The 16090-nt window shown below is 36.4% G+C and overlaps 1 protein-coding gene across 1 annotated transcript in view; it reads left to right on the forward strand.

Annotated features, from left to right (window-relative positions):
• LUC7L2 (LUC7 like 2, pre-mRNA splicing factor) overlaps positions 1 to 16090 on the forward strand; it is a 36431-nt gene that overhangs the window by 13055 nt on the left and 7286 nt on the right. The window contains 8 exon segments of the mRNA XM_068401743.1: positions 9469 to 9564; positions 10437 to 10496; positions 10498 to 10548; positions 11180 to 11212; positions 11214 to 11327; positions 12414 to 12590; positions 13048 to 13175; positions 15933 to 15962. Coding sequence (XP_068257844.1) covers positions 9469 to 9564; positions 10437 to 10496; positions 10498 to 10548; positions 11180 to 11212; positions 11214 to 11327; positions 12414 to 12590; positions 13048 to 13175; positions 15933 to 15962 — 689 coding nt within the window.

Genomic DNA, 16090 nt, shown 5'->3' on the forward strand with positions numbered 1-16090 from the left:
GAAATGCAGAATGAAGTTCATTTGCAAAATCGAAAACTGAAATACATAGACTTGGTAACTGATTTACCTGTCACCTGGCCTCTAATGTGCTTTCCAAGTAGCTGTGATTTTAAAGTAACCATAACATTTTTGATTGATCAAAGGGCTTCGAACATGCATGCACACACTAATTTTCTGGTTTACTAATTTTGGCATTTGTATTGACAGATCCATAGTTACAGTCTGTCCTTCCCTCTTCTTAAGAGTCCCTGCAAAAGTAGGCACAACTGGAATTGCTAAGAAGAGGAGGCAAAATAAGTAGTACAGCTGAACTAGAGAACATAGCATTTGTCTTAACAAAAAAGGCAATGGAATAGAAAAGGCCCACTTGTTGAGCTGCTTTGTAAGTCTTGTGGCTTCCTAATTTTTTTTTTCCTATCCTTAAAGACACTTTTTTCTTTTGTATAGCAAAGTTCTGTCATTTCACAAAAATCAGGTGTCTTGAAGTTAATGTGATGTGTTGTTTGGCATATACTGAAGATAATTCACACTGAAGATAATGCATCTTGCACATATTTCCTTACTTTCAAGTAATTCTTTTTTGTAAGTGATAACAAATTGATAACAGTGCTTTGTGTATCAATGCATATGTAGTTTAATTTTGAACTGTTCTGTGCATTGCTGTCCAAACAAAATGGAGGGGGAAAAGGGAGAAGAATGTGTTCCTCTTCACCCACCTGTTCTGTTGTCCAATCTTTTGGTTATGTGATAAGCAAAATAGCTCATGGTTGAGGGAAGGTATGGGACATAACAATATGTTATAAAAACATACAAAGTCATTGGTCAGAATCCGCAAGGATACTGTTAAAAGATTAATTTGACAGCTTTTCGTTGTAGTCTAGTTTATATAAGCAAAGATTGCTAGAATGGCTGTCTTTAGCAAGTAAGAAATGTTTCTCTTTAGAACTGTAAAAGTCGTGGGTATCATAGCAATAATGCCTCTTACAATGCAGACCAAGCATGTAGGTTGGGCTTGTTTACCCAGTTTGTTAGTCCTCACTGAAAGTTCTCATCTGTCTCATACCGGGTTGTGCTGCTGCTGCTCTTGGACTACTAAACTAAACTAGTGAATATCAATCTCTCTTTTTTTTCTTCCTCATAATGCAGTTAGTTATCAGAGCACAAAATGTGTTCCACAATGTAATTCTGGGTCCAGAAAAAAAGTGACTAGTTTAATCCTTTTAGTGGGAGTAGTAGAATGGGACTCATAAGAGACAGGCTTTATCTGACCTATGTGATATTCTGCTGTTTACTTAGTCACGGGTCTGAAGAAATGGACCTTCTGTCTTAATAGCACAGTTTTTAAAAGAGCAAGAAGCATGTAGCGTGACTAAAGAGTTTCTCATTGATTTGGAAAATGATTGTGGAGTTTTCTCCAGAGCTTTGATAGGAAAATTTTGATGCATCTTTGCGTTCAAGATCTGTAGGTAACAAAGATTGAGTGACACTTTTTTTTTTTTAAAATTCCAGAATCTTATGCTTTTGAAAGAATAAGTTCTCTGGGGACATTTTCTGAGATGTTAAACCTCTTCAGTGACTAGATTATCGGTAAAGTACTGGACATGAATTGCCACTTTTTTCTGTCACAAGATAATCTGTGCAGTTCCTGTGAACTGCATATTACTGTTCCTGTCTGCAAAATGCCAGACTTCTATGCTATTCCAATCCACCCACTCTTTCAAAAGCACTTAAGAAGGACATTCACAAATAACACAAGACAAACAAAATGACTCTCATGAGTAGGCTCTGTTAATTTAGTGTGTTCTTTTCCTTAGTGGCTAAATACCCAAAACTCTGCCAAGGAATTGATTTCCCTTGACAGTAAAATCATATTCCCCAGGCTGCAGTATGTATTGGTAAAAATAGTGCGTGTATACTTTTCTTAGAAGATCAGAGACTTTCTCTTTGTTGTCCAGATTTCTCCATATATTATCTCTTCTCTTATTAGATGAAGTGTGTGCTTATTTTTTGTTATTTTGGGACTTCTCCGGAACACTTGCAGTAGGTATTTTCCTCAAGTTTCTTTGCTCGATTTATCTTTTGGTTAACATTAGAAACATTTCAGGAAAAAAGCATCTAAATTAGTAAAGTTTTGAGTTGTACTAGGAAACGTCCGTTGTCTAGATTGACAATGATGCACAGCTTTCTACTTTTTTGAGCTTTCTTTTGCACTTCTCTGTGTCTTGCTTCCTCAGAGTAGTTTGTATTTAAAGGAACCCTAAATATTTTTACTTAGGATTATAAAGCCATAAGAATTAGCTGTATTTTGAAATATAATTCTTTCTTTTGGCTGCTGTTGCCAACAGAACAGTTCATTCTGTATCAGTTACCCTTTTCTTCCACTTTTTTGGATAGCCTTGTCTAGTTGTCTGTTAATGAGCTTCAGTTGTTACCTGCTGAAATTGGGAGATTTTGCTTACATTCTTATTTTATTTCATTTTATTTGAGGACATTTTTGTGCTACTAAGTTTCTGGTTTTGTAGACTTGAAAATTCTAAGTCATGCAGTCAGAGATGTCTCGGTGCCTGTAGGAGATGATTTTGTGTCACTTTGGGGAGAGCCACGGAGAGTATAGGTTTGGATTTTTTTGTGGTCTGCTTCTAAGGGCAGTGGGAGTAATGGGCGACATGGAAGACATAGGTAGAATAGTGACTCCCAACAGCAAAAATGTAGACAAAGATAAAATTATAGCATCCTCTTTCAATTTATTAAATTATAATTCCAGATCTATTTTGCTCTGTGATTATCTTTTTACTTGAAATGTATTTTGAAATTTGTGTGAGGCATATGGTAAACGAATTGATAAGATCACAGAAATTGCTTTGTATTCAGGGTTGTAGAACAGTGTCTGTTCAGAACCTGCTTTTGACAATGCCTCTCACAAAAGCTCTTTTATTTTTAACTGGCTTTTTTTTCATATTTTGGTACTCTGGTTTTTCATAATGATCACTTGGGTACTGGTTCACATGCATAAGTAAGTGGTTTAAGAGTTTGCTCATTCGCTTCAAGCTGAAAATTTTATAATGAGGATAAGTAAGACTTTGTAAACCCTGGCTACTGGCACACAGTGAATATTTTACCTCTCAAAGTTAGCAATTTCTGTTTAAAATTTTTTGCCTTAAAGGGTTAGTGCTCTTACTTTAGCTTTTCTTATCCTGAATAGTTGCTCAGGATCAGGCTTGGGTTTTGGGGTTTTTTTTTTTTGCAAACCATGGTTCTTGAGTTATTTTTCATCAGCTTTACAAAAATGTTTGTTTCTAATTATCTATGTTATGAGATAAGGACTGAAGCTACATATGTAGGAGTCAGATGACTCCCCTGTAACGGTACAAACCTATTAAGCAACATTCTCTGGATGTAAGCTCTGTGCTGTCTTCAGCAGGTTTTACAAATGTGTAAGAATGTGTTTTCTCTGTCTTTGTATGTTTCTGAATGAATAGCCGAGTACTAATGAAAAACCAAGGTGGGAAGATTTAAAGCAAATACCTTTAATAATTTTATATTAATATTAAATAATAATACCTTCAAATATTTATAGTAACCCGCTAGCTATCTTTGAAGAGCCCAAGAAGTTCAACACTTCTGCAGCAATCTGGCTTTCTTATTAGCTTGATTGTGCTTCCCTGTTCAAAAAATGTCACAAAATGTATGTAGTCTTGCAAACCATGGTAGAGAAACTCCTTTCTGCTCAGTGGATTCACTTGGTCTGTATTTGTATTTATGTGTATTTGTTGAGGAACATTGCTTCTTGCATTTTATTTATACAGACCTCAAAGTATGCTCTGTCAGCTCAGTCCTGCAGTTAAGCATTTCTGTAGGTGCTCATGAATTTATTGCACTCAGCTTTTCAGGACTTTTGCTGACTAAAACCATATTGATTGAGACTTTGGTTTAGCAATGTACTTTAATACATGATTAACTTTAAGCTTATTAAGGGTAGAATTCAGCTCCAAATTAAGACATCTAAATTTAGTTTTCAGCTGAGGAGGTAGCACTGGAGTCAGAAGGGATGGGATCTAGGCAGTGTTGTCTAGAGAAAGATATTCAGTTCACCTGCCACTGGGTATCCCTCTCAAGGTGGGCTGAATCCATTTAGGCTCACTGAGTGTACTGACTAGATCTCCTTTTACTGTTGAAGAGAAGTTTGGGTAGTTCACGCATGTGCAGATAGGTGTTAGTGAGGTATTTTAGTCTGGAGTTGATTTCTTTGCCAGGAGTCCCATTGCCTCAGTAGAACAGTTTCCACGCTTAAAACTTAGGTGTGTCTGTGATTATTTGCTGTAGTGTTAGAAAAAGCAGGCATTCTGCTTGAGGGGATCAGCTTTTCAGTTCAAGATTGATTTGATCATGTGAACTGCTTCAGCTTTGCAAATCAAATTAAATTAGGCTTGCATAAGCTACCTCAATTTGTAGCTGTTGGCCTGGTGGTGAATTGTTAAGTGCTCTGTTGTCCCAGCAAGTGATCATGTCAGTCTCTTGAAACTTATTCTTAATTTCTTTGACCCATGCCAGGAAAGTGAATTGATTTTACCATATTCCATTTTAATGGGTTTAATTTATCTAAGTGGAGGGTTTTTTTGTTTCTCTCTGTATGGCTAACTGCAGCGTTTCATATATTATATGGTTAGACTATAAGACCGAGTACTATGTAAACACTGAAATATCTCATTTAAAAATAAGAAAGACTGCTGCTAGCTTTGTCTTTCAGTGAAGATCTATTCTAAGGACTTGAAGCCTTCAGAAGTGGGAGTATGGTTAAAGGGAGAAATGTTTTTAAAGTAGTAGTATACTTGTGAAGATACCTGGAATTTTCAGTGATTGCTAAGGACTTTAATAACTTAATCATTTTTGTCTCTTTTTAGCTCAGCATTTCTTTCCTGCTAGTGAAGTGCTACGGAAGTTAACCCCATTAGTGGAGTCAGAGGACTTAAATCATGCATTATTATATCATCCTAAAGGCTCCCCTTCTGAACATGTGTTGCCTACAAGAAAGGACAGGCTTTATCACAGGTCTAGAAATCTGTCAGAAACAAAAATGTTCATGCAGATGAAAAGTGGGTTCCATAATAAGGAAGATCTCATCAAAGAGTCTGCAGCTTCTTTTTAGCAGTAGCAAGGGTTTTCTTGTGCAGACCCCAGTAGTTGCCTTGGCAATTTGATAGAGGGAGATATCTGGTTCCTACAATATAAATTTTCAGTCATGTCAGATCCTCCTAAACAAGCAAGAAAACCTTCTCCTGCTGAATATGAACTGCATTCGTATGGGTATCTTCATACCTAGGAAGAATTCTCTACAGAAACACTGCCCAGAGTATCTTCTTTCAAAACCTATCGAAGATGCATGCTGTTTTTAGAAGCATTGATAGTGTGTGCTACTATGTCACGCTTGGCTTAACATCAGCCCTCCCTGTTCTAAGTAGCTTTGGCTTTTCTGTGCTCTTTTTGCACTCCCTATAGAGTACCTTCAGTAATCTCGTCTCTGGTGTCAAAGGAATGTGTCGTAGTTTAAAAGTGCCAAAATGGGGATTTTGCTGTAGGTAGCTCAAGATCTGAAAAGAAAGCCTCCTTAATTTCATGTTGCAGAAACAGCATCACGTCAGAGTTTAGTCTCCGGTTCAGTTATTAGTGTCACTACTCTTGAGTGCACATTTATTTTACAGATAAACTCTTCAGATTCTCTATTGCCTAAGTCCTCGTCCAGCTCTTCCTTGTCTATTCATACTTAGCTCATGGGATTCTGGTTTGTGGGGTTTTTTTTTTTTTTGGTACCTGATTTGATTGAAGCAGAGCTATGCATCATTGTTAAACTAAATGTATGTAATCCGTGTTTCTGTATTAATACCAAGGGCATTCTGTCCATTTTGTGGATGGGATGACAAAAATGATTACTAAATCATTTCAGTATGAGGTGGTTTGGGATGAAGACCAGTTGTCCTAAACCTCAGCTCTGGGAATCAAGTAGCTTTAATTGCCCATCTAACACTGAGAAATAAAAAAAGCATTACAGAAAATGGTTAGCAAATTGTTAGTAGAAGGCACTAGTCTCTTAAGCAGAGCTCAGCAACAGCAAAAGGACTCCTGATATCCTGCTTTGCATGTGGTTGCCTAGACTATTTTCTAGACTAATCTTCAGCAATAGCTTTCACTTGTAAGAAAGATGCTCCAAATATGCAGGGTTTTTTCTGGTTTTAATCTTCAGTAAAAGTGCAATAATTGCAAACAGCTCCGAAGCATGGCTGCCCATACTCCATAAACTTTAGTTATGTGTAGCCTGGGGACTTGGACGTTCTCACCTTCCTTTATTTGCTTTACTCATCAGGACTTCTCTGTAAATCACTTTAAGTAGTGTAAGTCTGAAAGTCAGGGTATCAACAGTGAAAAACAGTTTGTGTATTCTTTTTAAGTCTTCATTAGTAGCTCAGTGTCTGAACATTAGTCTCCCTCATAGCCATCTTCTGTTTCAAATGTCATTGATCTTTAAATGGCTGACTACCAATGCTTGTTCTTTGCCTCTGGGGGAGGGCATGTCTTGGCACCAGATTGCAAGGTGGACATGTGGGAAATGAAAATAATGTATCTTCTGTCCATTTCCATCTGCTGTCCATCTATTTTGGAGCTACCTGTGTGAGACAAATTGTAATGCAAGCTGCTTTGTGCTTATTAAGGTCCTTGGCAATCCTGATCCAGCATAGTCTTTTGACAGTAATGAGTCACCCCCACGATGAATTGTCTTTGCCTAATGTTGCATAACTTATACCAGCAGAAGTGCTTTTTAGCCTGATTTTGCATATAATATGCAAACTGGTTTAAGAGTTTTAAATGGGGTTTTTTTTGGTATATCTCTCTACATTGGGGTTTGCTAATAGAACTTTTAAGACAGATGTTTAGTAGTAATGTTTCTGCTAAGGTGCTTTCAAAGGATTAGCCAAGACATACTCTGTTAAGGAGCAGTTGCAACAATGATAGAATTTCTGTAGCAGCAAAGCTAATGAATCCTTTTCTCTTTTACCTGCTTGTTCTTGTTGCCTGTCTGTTAACCCACATATTTATAAGGCTGTACTCTGTTGAATCAAAGAGGGGAAGGGGAGCCAAAATTTCCTGTCTTCTGATTAAGACATCTGACAAAAAGATCCTCCCTAACACCCCCCTCATCCCTCAAAATTGCCACTAATATTACTGAAGTTATTCAAGAGTTTCTGAAGTGGCATCTTGATACTGTAAGAGATCCTGGCTGCTCAAGTCCACTATAACATTGGCCCCTACATACTGTCAGCACATCTGTTTGGTGTGGCTCCCTGACAAGTTGGTTAAAGGTACACAGCTGAAAAATTGCCTCTGTTTTGCGTTTGCTAACATATGTTTGCCAGTCAGTACCAGATTGTGTTCAGCTGCACTGGCAGATGTGCCAGCATGGGGTGGCACAGCACAGTGATAAAGGGAGGACCAGAAAATTTTTCAGTAGTAATGCTGGTTCAGGAGTAATTACCATCCTTTCAGGCTATGGATTTACAATTTCCAGTAAGAAGAAATCAGAAAAATGTACTGTCTTGAGGGCAAATCCATTGTGAATAGAGGGAAAAGCGTAAAACACATGTAAAGTGAACAGAACTCACATGGTAGTAGAGTGTGGTGGAAGTTTATTCCATGCATTTATTCAAAGTCTATGTTGATTGCATATTAAAATAGCATTTTTCTCATGGTATGGTGGATGTGTTTCAGGCTTCTTGTCATTTTATTCAGATCTGTTAAAGTGTGTCACTAGCTTTATCTGTGTGTTCAGAACTGCAGTGCTTCGCTTAAAACAGGATTGGCCTTGAGTTTTACAGTTTAACCTTAAATACTGTATCAGTACAAGTGATGAATCAGCATAAAGACAGGCTTTTCACAATTTTAGGAGGATTTTTAAGTGTTTAATTTTAAAAATAATTTTTAAAAGTTCTTTCATATTGCTTTCCCAGTACTGAAGTACTTTCCTGAAAGAATGCTGCAGTTTAAATAATGTCAGCATCTAATGACTTGGAAATAGACATGTGTAATACATCGCTCAGCTTCAAGGTCTTTGTGGATTTGCATCAGTTAACAAAATTGCTGAGGTCCTGTGTAGTTGTAAAAGGAAAAGCCAATCTTTTTCTGTAGGCACTGCAATCAGATGTTCTCTATTGCAATCAAATATTTTCCGGAAAACAGATTTATGGTGGCTGAAGGGTATTTAAATACCGTGTATCAAAACTTTCAAGTTCAAAATTCAGAATTTTAACAATGTTTTTTCTGTCTTTAACATTTGAAATAAGCCAAGAACTTCTGTAAAAATTACTTTAACGGATTTGTTAGAACATCTAACTGATGATTTGAGAACTTGAAAGCAATTGATGTTTGGTTTTTTTACTATACTTGCGAGGCCTGAATTGCTACTTAAATGCAAGTATTTCGTTTATTTAAAAAAAAAAAAAAAAAGCACTCATTTGGCTCAGATACCAAGTGACTTGCAGCAGGTTTCTGAGTTAACACTCATCTTTTATTTACAAAACTCACAACACAAGTTATTAAGTATTTTAGTTCTGGCTCTAAAAACTGTTATTAAACTACAACAGTATCAGCTTTTCCATCAGAGTTCAACTTTTGTTATGTGCTTTCAATGTTAAGAAAGAATTAATTTTTCTTAATATTAAGTGAGCAGTGCCAAGAGCAGACAACTGAAACGATGCTCTTTTTAAGTGATGCAAATAATAATCACTTCCAATGATTATACATCAGCCTGTGCTTTTGCAGAGAAGGTGCCTTGGTTTTGTTCAGGCTTGTTTCCATTACAAATTGGGTTTAGGGTGTTGGTTTGTTTTGTTCTGATTTTTGTTTTGGTTTTTTTGTTGTTGTTGTTTTAGATTACAAGTAAAATATCTATACTTTTTTTTCCCCTGATTCTTGAACATAAGCCCAACACTCAGCTTATCTTCACTCATGTGCAAAATGTTTTGCTGGATTTGATTTTGTGGCTATCTTACTTGAAATGCTTCAAGAATGGTTTTTGAGGCAGCACTTGCAGTGGCACTGTGGTTGTACCTGTTTCAGGTGATGAATATAACTGGAACACATACCAGAGTGTGCAAACAGTTCAGATCAAGCCTTTGACCATTTAATTGACAGTTATTTGCAGGGAACTTATTTTGCAGGACATAAATAACACTCTGTAATGCAAACAGCCATCATGATAAAACAGGCTGTTTGTTCTGTCCTGCTTTTCTTATTTCCTGATTTGTGCATGTTTATTAAAGGATCTGGTATTGTCTTACAGCTTTATTAAACTGCTCTTTATTCCCACAGGGGAGATGATTGTGCTTCAGAATATTTTGACTGTTACAGAAAATCATGCTAACTTCATTCCTTGTAACACTTTAAAAAGTTACACCACTTTCCCTCTGTCTCTCTTCAGAGAATGGACTTGGGGAATGTCTGAAGGTGCATGACCTGGCATTAAGGGCAGACTATGAAATAGCATCCAAAGATCAAGATTTCTTCTTTGAGCTTGATGTATGTATTTTTTCTTAAGAGTGGAGAGAAAGCATAATTTATATACTTAAGTTGGATAAACTGAGCAACAAAGTTAAGTTTGGTACACACAGAAGGAAAGCTTTTGGCAAGTAATTTACAGAAAGAGGCAGAGAAACCCTTGCAAAGTTACATAGAAGATACGTGCCTCTTCATGATTATATGCAAGTATTTAATTGTTTTGGTGGTCATCTCTAGGTAGAACTAACAGTCTTCCACAGAACAAATTATCATAAACCTGGATGCTGTCATAATGTTATCAAATAACAAGCAAATGTTAAGGTTGTGTATGCTTTGAAGAGAGTCTTAAATTCTATGCTTATTGAGGAAGTAATTTTTGTATTGGGTTAACAAATCATATGCTGTGTCTCAGTACACTGTAGTTTGAGTTAATACAGTTTTGAACTCCCAACTAGGAAGTTAGTCTTCCCTAGGAACAAAAAGGTTTGGTGGTGGGTTTTTGTTGTTATTTGGAGGGATGATGTTAATACCCTAGTGAAAAAAGTTACAGTATTTTGTGTATTGGCTAGGTGAGGTGAACCTGAATACCCTTTGAAGAATTTTAATGCATGTTAGAAATGCTCACTTCTTCTTAGGGAAGACTTAAGACAGATTCACTTCCAAACTTCTGCAAATACTTATAACTATGACAATGTGTAGACTATGATTCTTTTAAATGTTGTGTATTAATGTATGTGATTAGTCCCCCATAAACTGCTAGATTGTTGTTTTACAAAGGTTTCACTAATAAAAACTTTTAAAAAGTTAAGTCTTAATGAACCTGGAAAGTGTTAAGGCTAATGAAATATTCATGTTCTTGACAGCATTGATCAGTGTTCTTATTGGTGTTTTAGGCAATGGACCACTTGCAGTCATTTATTGCAGACTGTGACAGGAGAACAGAAGTGGCTAAGGAAAAGACTAGCAGAAACCCAAGAAGAGATCAGTGCTGAAGTTGCAGCTAAAGTAAGCATGTAAAACTAGTTATTGAAGCCTCTTTGAAGGTCTGTTTTTCTAGGAGCCAACTTAAGGCTTTGGCAAGCTATCCAATCTGAGAATTCATAGTGAGGAGGGGAAAAAAAATAAAGACATTTTCTCTATCCTCCTAAAACTGCCTTTAAAGCATGGAGAGGGAGAACACAGGGAAGAGACCTCTCTGATATTTTTGAGCTCAGGAAACTTGACTCTCTGTGATACCATGCCATACAAATGTTAGTAATTCTTAATGCTTTTTGATCAAAACTTCATCCATAAAGTAAACAAAATGTGATGTGCTTTTCTCTAGATCTTCTAACTGAAAAAAAACTTTTATCATTTTCTGCACATATCTGCACATGCTAGGAGGAATGGTTGTACAAATATTAATTTTATAAGACTTTTATAGACAACAGCTCTGGAGTTGGTACACAGACTTAATAACTCAAGCCTTTCTCTGTGTGTTTTTTACATGAGGCAATTTCTGTTTCAGTTTTACCTGCAGAAATTATCTCTGCATGTTTCTTTTCTATCCTACTGATTTTGCATATAATAACTCAGTGCAGATTGTTTTCCATAATTGAAAGCAATTTCTGTGTTAAGCCTTTCCTTGTCTTTGAAGGCTGAAAGAGTTCATGAATTGAATGAAGAAATTGGGAAAACTGCTGGCCAAAGTAGAAACAGCTTGGAGAGCTGATGGGAATGTGGAAGAATCTCAAAAAGTAATGGATGAAGTGGAGAAGGCTCGGGTGAAGAAGAGAGAAGCAGAAAGTAAGTTGATTGTTTAAGGCTTGGGGGATGGAGAGGGCAGGGTCCCAATATTAAATTGGTTGGCATCTGTGTAATGCAAAGATGTCTTACCTGCTATCACTTCCTTAACTAATTGCTTCATATAAAACTGAAGAATTTGCTTTGTGGCATCCTGTAACAGTTAAAGTTTCTACCTTTAAGTACATTACTGTACTGTTAAAGTTATACTCACTTCCACAGATGATGCATTTATCTTAGTTTAGCTGTATTGGCCAAGTTGTATCTCTGGACACTACAGTTGTGTCTGTTTGGACTGATTATCTTGTCGGGTCTCACAGCCTTTGCTGTGGCAACCCTGTTGTGCCTCATGGTGTCGTGGTGTGGCTTGTATTAGAAAGCTTCAGTGAAGTGAACCATTGTCCTTCATTGAAAGGTAATTAACGGCTTGTGTATCAGGCAAGTCAAAACGGACCTTGTTGTAATGTTTCAGGTAGCAGAACTCGCCAAGAGCTTTTTGCATATCATATTTCACCAAGATACTTAAATTTGTAGAAACAAACACCTGCAGCTGTTTCAATGGTACCAGAGGGGTTGCTGGCAGTCTTGCTTGTCTGTCATCTGAGTGTAGATAAATTTTGCTCAGATAGCTTGTTTACTTAGTATGTAAATGCAGGTAGATTTCTTAAGAAATTACTACTATTTTAAAATGGGTTCAGAATTAAAACTGGTGCAATATTTTCATAATAGTTTACATAGGTAATTTTAGTGTTAACATGTATTCCTTGTTGCATATGAAAAAGTTGTTGATCTTTCTAAGTAGTATAATCTTAAATAAAGGTAATACTCTCCACACTTCGTTTAATTTTGCAAAACCAGTTGCTCATGTCCTGCTTTTAAATATATCCAACGTTCAGACATAAGGAAACCTTATTCTGACTCCTGTCTTAATGAGACATTTGATTTATGAATAGTGTGAATTAACTAAAGGGTGTGCTTGATGTACACTGAATTTGGTTATCAGTTTGTAGTAGTAGAATCTTTGGTAAAGTGTTACCTTCATATTTCTGTGCATTGAGAAGTAACAGTTAGCAAATTGTTTTTTCTAGGAAGTATACAGGAATTCTATGCCTGCCTCCAGCTTTCAGCAGCAGAAGCTACGGGTTTGTGAAGTGTGCTCGGCTTATCTTGGTCTTCATGACAATGACCGACGACTTGCTGACCACTTTGGAGGAAAAACTACATTTAGATTTATTGAAATAAGAGAGAAGCTTGAGGAGCTCAGGGTAAATCATTCTTACATTTTTGTGTGTGTATATGTGTGTGCTCCTACTTAATTTTTGCCAGGCAACCTTAATGGAATATTTCTTTCTGGGTGGGTGAATTTTTTTCATATTACTTTAAAATTGGGGGTTTTATTAGTCTACAAAACATTATAACATTCTAATTTAGTATCAATTATCTGGATAATTTGATAAGATGACCTCTTTTTGCACTGAGTTATATTTAAACACATGTTCAAAGTAAATGCATCTGGGGAACAAAGAGTCCAATATCCACTTGTAAAATGAAGAACTGTATTTTGAACGACAGTGATGTTGAAATATGTTTAGCAGGCATAGGAGACAGCCAAATGAACTTTACTTTCAGCCAGTTGATTGGCTAAAAGCTAATAATGAGACTGTTGAAAATACACGAACGTGTAGTGGGCCTAAGTGAGTGATATTTTATTTATTTAATTAGGATAAAATGTTAATAGGGCTGGTGTTGAAATCCTCATTTTTGGTACCAGTACATAAGGAGGATGATAAACACGTGGCAAAGTTTTCAGAAAAGATCTGCAGAAATGCTTGGAGCAAAAACAGCCTGCTGTATGGTGAAAGACTAAAATTCAATTTGTTTATTTTAATCCAGACAAAGATTAGGAGGTGGACTTCCATTCTATAGGTACCAACAACTAAAGAAAATTTCTTTTTTTAACTAATTTTTGAAGGCTTTTAAGCTTAACTGACAATAGATGCAATCAGTAAGTTCCAACAGCTCAACGCAGTAGCTATAACAAAGTCAGAATACAAAAAGATGTATATCTTGAAGCCAGTCTGTCTATTAAAGTAATTGTTACAGGGAGGTTGCATGTTCTCTGTAGCTTGAAGATTTGAAATCCAGTTGTGAATATTATCCTAAACAACACTATCTTGACCAGAAATCGTGTGCTGGAAGAAATACTTACTGGAACTATTCTAGACTTTTGGTATTCAAGAGGATGGATTTGGACACTGGTGTCGTTTATGATCTTAATATGCAAATTATCGAATTGAAGGCTCAATTGAGCATTTAACTGTAGAAATCACTAAGACAATAGCTAAATGAGTTGAAGCCCTAAAAGCAGAAAATGCTGCTACTGAGTTTTGAGTAAATTGGCTTGGTTTATATTTCATAATATTCCAGCTGTCTTGCATGGATACTGTGACTTACCCTTCGGAAAGCCCAACTCTTTCCGTTGACTATATTGGCATTTAGTCTCCTAAATATAACTGCTGTAACTTAAACCTTACATGCCTAGAATAGATCATGTGTGCTTTCCTCTCATCCCTCCAGTGAAATTATGCAAAGAGTCACTTGAACAGAAACCTTGCTTGTAGTTAAATTACTGATATTGTAACAAGGAACTATAGATGTAATTTGACATAAAGGGTTGAAATAACATAATTTACACCATTCGAAAAAAATGCATGGATAATTAATTTCACATTCCCAAAGCATCAATAAAATAGTCTTTTGAAGTACTTCACTAACAAAAAAAGAAAACAATAACTATCCCCTCCTCCTCAGAGCTCTCCTCAGAGATCTAATCAAGATGCTGCTGGGGCCAATTCCACATCTCAGAAGAAGGTCTTTACAAAGAGTTGAATTTCTTGCATCATGTCCAGAAGGTGGGCGAGACTTGGGTTTGGCCAGATCTCCAGTTGTGAGTTCCACATCTGAGGGCCCTCTACTGAGCGTGCCTTGTCCCCAGTAGTAGTGAGTTCAACCTGGGGGCTATCAGCTGAAGCATCGTCTCTAATTATATGTCTCATGTTCACGGCACAGAGACAAGTAGCCTCAAAACTAGGTATCATAGCCCAGCCCAGTCCTTTAAGACTAAGGATTTCTTTATGTCACAGCGGTAGCTGAAGGAGGTTAATAAAACAATTAACTCTCCCAGTTCTGATTCCTTTCTACCTTTCCCCAGTGGCCAAAATATGATAGGATTGGCATGGAAACTCTCACATTAAAGGCATGACTTACTGCTCTGAATTCCCCTTCATTGGAAAAACTTAATATAACCTCTGCATATTTCATGTCCTTATCAGTGTAACACCTGTCTATTTTGCTGCAGCTGCTATTCTGCTGTCCCAATAACTTCTGTTTTCATTGTGCGAGAAAAAAATAAAAAATACAAACCAACCTATATTAAATATATTAACACACACTGAGGTACAGACGAGAGGAATAATGTACACAAGGGAAAGGGAATATAGACTGAGGATAAGAATCTGAATATTAACTGTATAGTATTATTTTTATAGCACCTTCATCTGAGAAATTTTGAAATGTAACTTACTGAATATATTCCTTTGCTTTTAGAGGATTTGGACTGATAATACAGGATGAAACGAATCAGGAACGGTCTGGAAACAGCAGAGCAGAGAGGGATAAGAGAAGAAAGGGAGAACTAATGAGCGTAGGAGTCTATATTTTAATTGCCATATAAATAATGAAGCTATTTAAGTTTAATGGGAAAACTGTGATATAGCTCATAGCTTTTTTATAGCTTTATAGCTTTTTTTTAAATCTTCAGAATCACAATAGTTTGCTATCCTTAGAAACTTACATAGGATTGAGAGTGTGGATTTTCATGTCTTAACTCTTAAAAACCTGAATTGTTTTCATAGAAAGCCTTTTTAAAAAACTACAGATAGAAGTGTCTCGACATATTTGAACAAGTGGCCTTTTTAATGAGATAATTTTCAGGGTGCACGCCTTGTTTTGAGCATACACGCATCGTGAGTTTCTAACAGCTGTTAGATGTTAGGTATTTTTTTATAGGTGTTAGAAATTTTCCTTATTGGGAGTAGGTTGAATGTATGACTGAGGAAAGTAATTCCCTGTTTTTCTATTGAAATAGTTGCTGTCCAGGCCTTGTGGGGTTAGAGTGGAATGGAATCTGAACTGCAGTTCTCTTGACCTGTCAGCTTTCAGATGTTAATAATGTAAACTTCGAAATTTGTTTGCAGTGATAATATGTGACAAGAAATACGGGATGTACTGACTTACACTATAAGCTTTTTCTGTGAGTAAGGGTGGGAATAAAAAAGCAGATTAGATACTCTTGGGTTTGTGGTGCTGGTGGGCTCAAAAATCAATACAAAACCAGCAAACACGAAACAGTTGTCAGAGGGCTGTGTTTCCTGGTAAATATGTTACAAAGACATTAACATCAAATGAAAGGCCTTTAAACAATTGCTAGCAAAATAAGAAATACAATAACAGGTCAACTAGTTTGGTTTACTGTTACTAAATTGTACTTTATTTGATAATAAGGTTCTGTAAGAAAAAAATTATTTACTATTTTCCATTTGTTTCAGGTCCAGATCCCACAGCAAGCATGCCAAAAGGTATATAAATCTGCAGACAAGGAATATAAATCTGCATCAGTGAGGCCAGCCTTTCACACGCTGGAACATTATAAGTTTGTCTAGCATTATTACTTAAGATGTCCATCTTTACAGACAAAACCATTCTG

The sequence above is a fragment of the Nyctibius grandis genome, chromosome 5, assembly GCF_013368605.1.
Source record: "Nyctibius grandis isolate bNycGra1 chromosome 5, bNycGra1.pri, whole genome shotgun sequence".
Taxonomy (NCBI): Eukaryota; Metazoa; Chordata; class Aves; order Nyctibiiformes; family Nyctibiidae; genus Nyctibius; species Nyctibius grandis.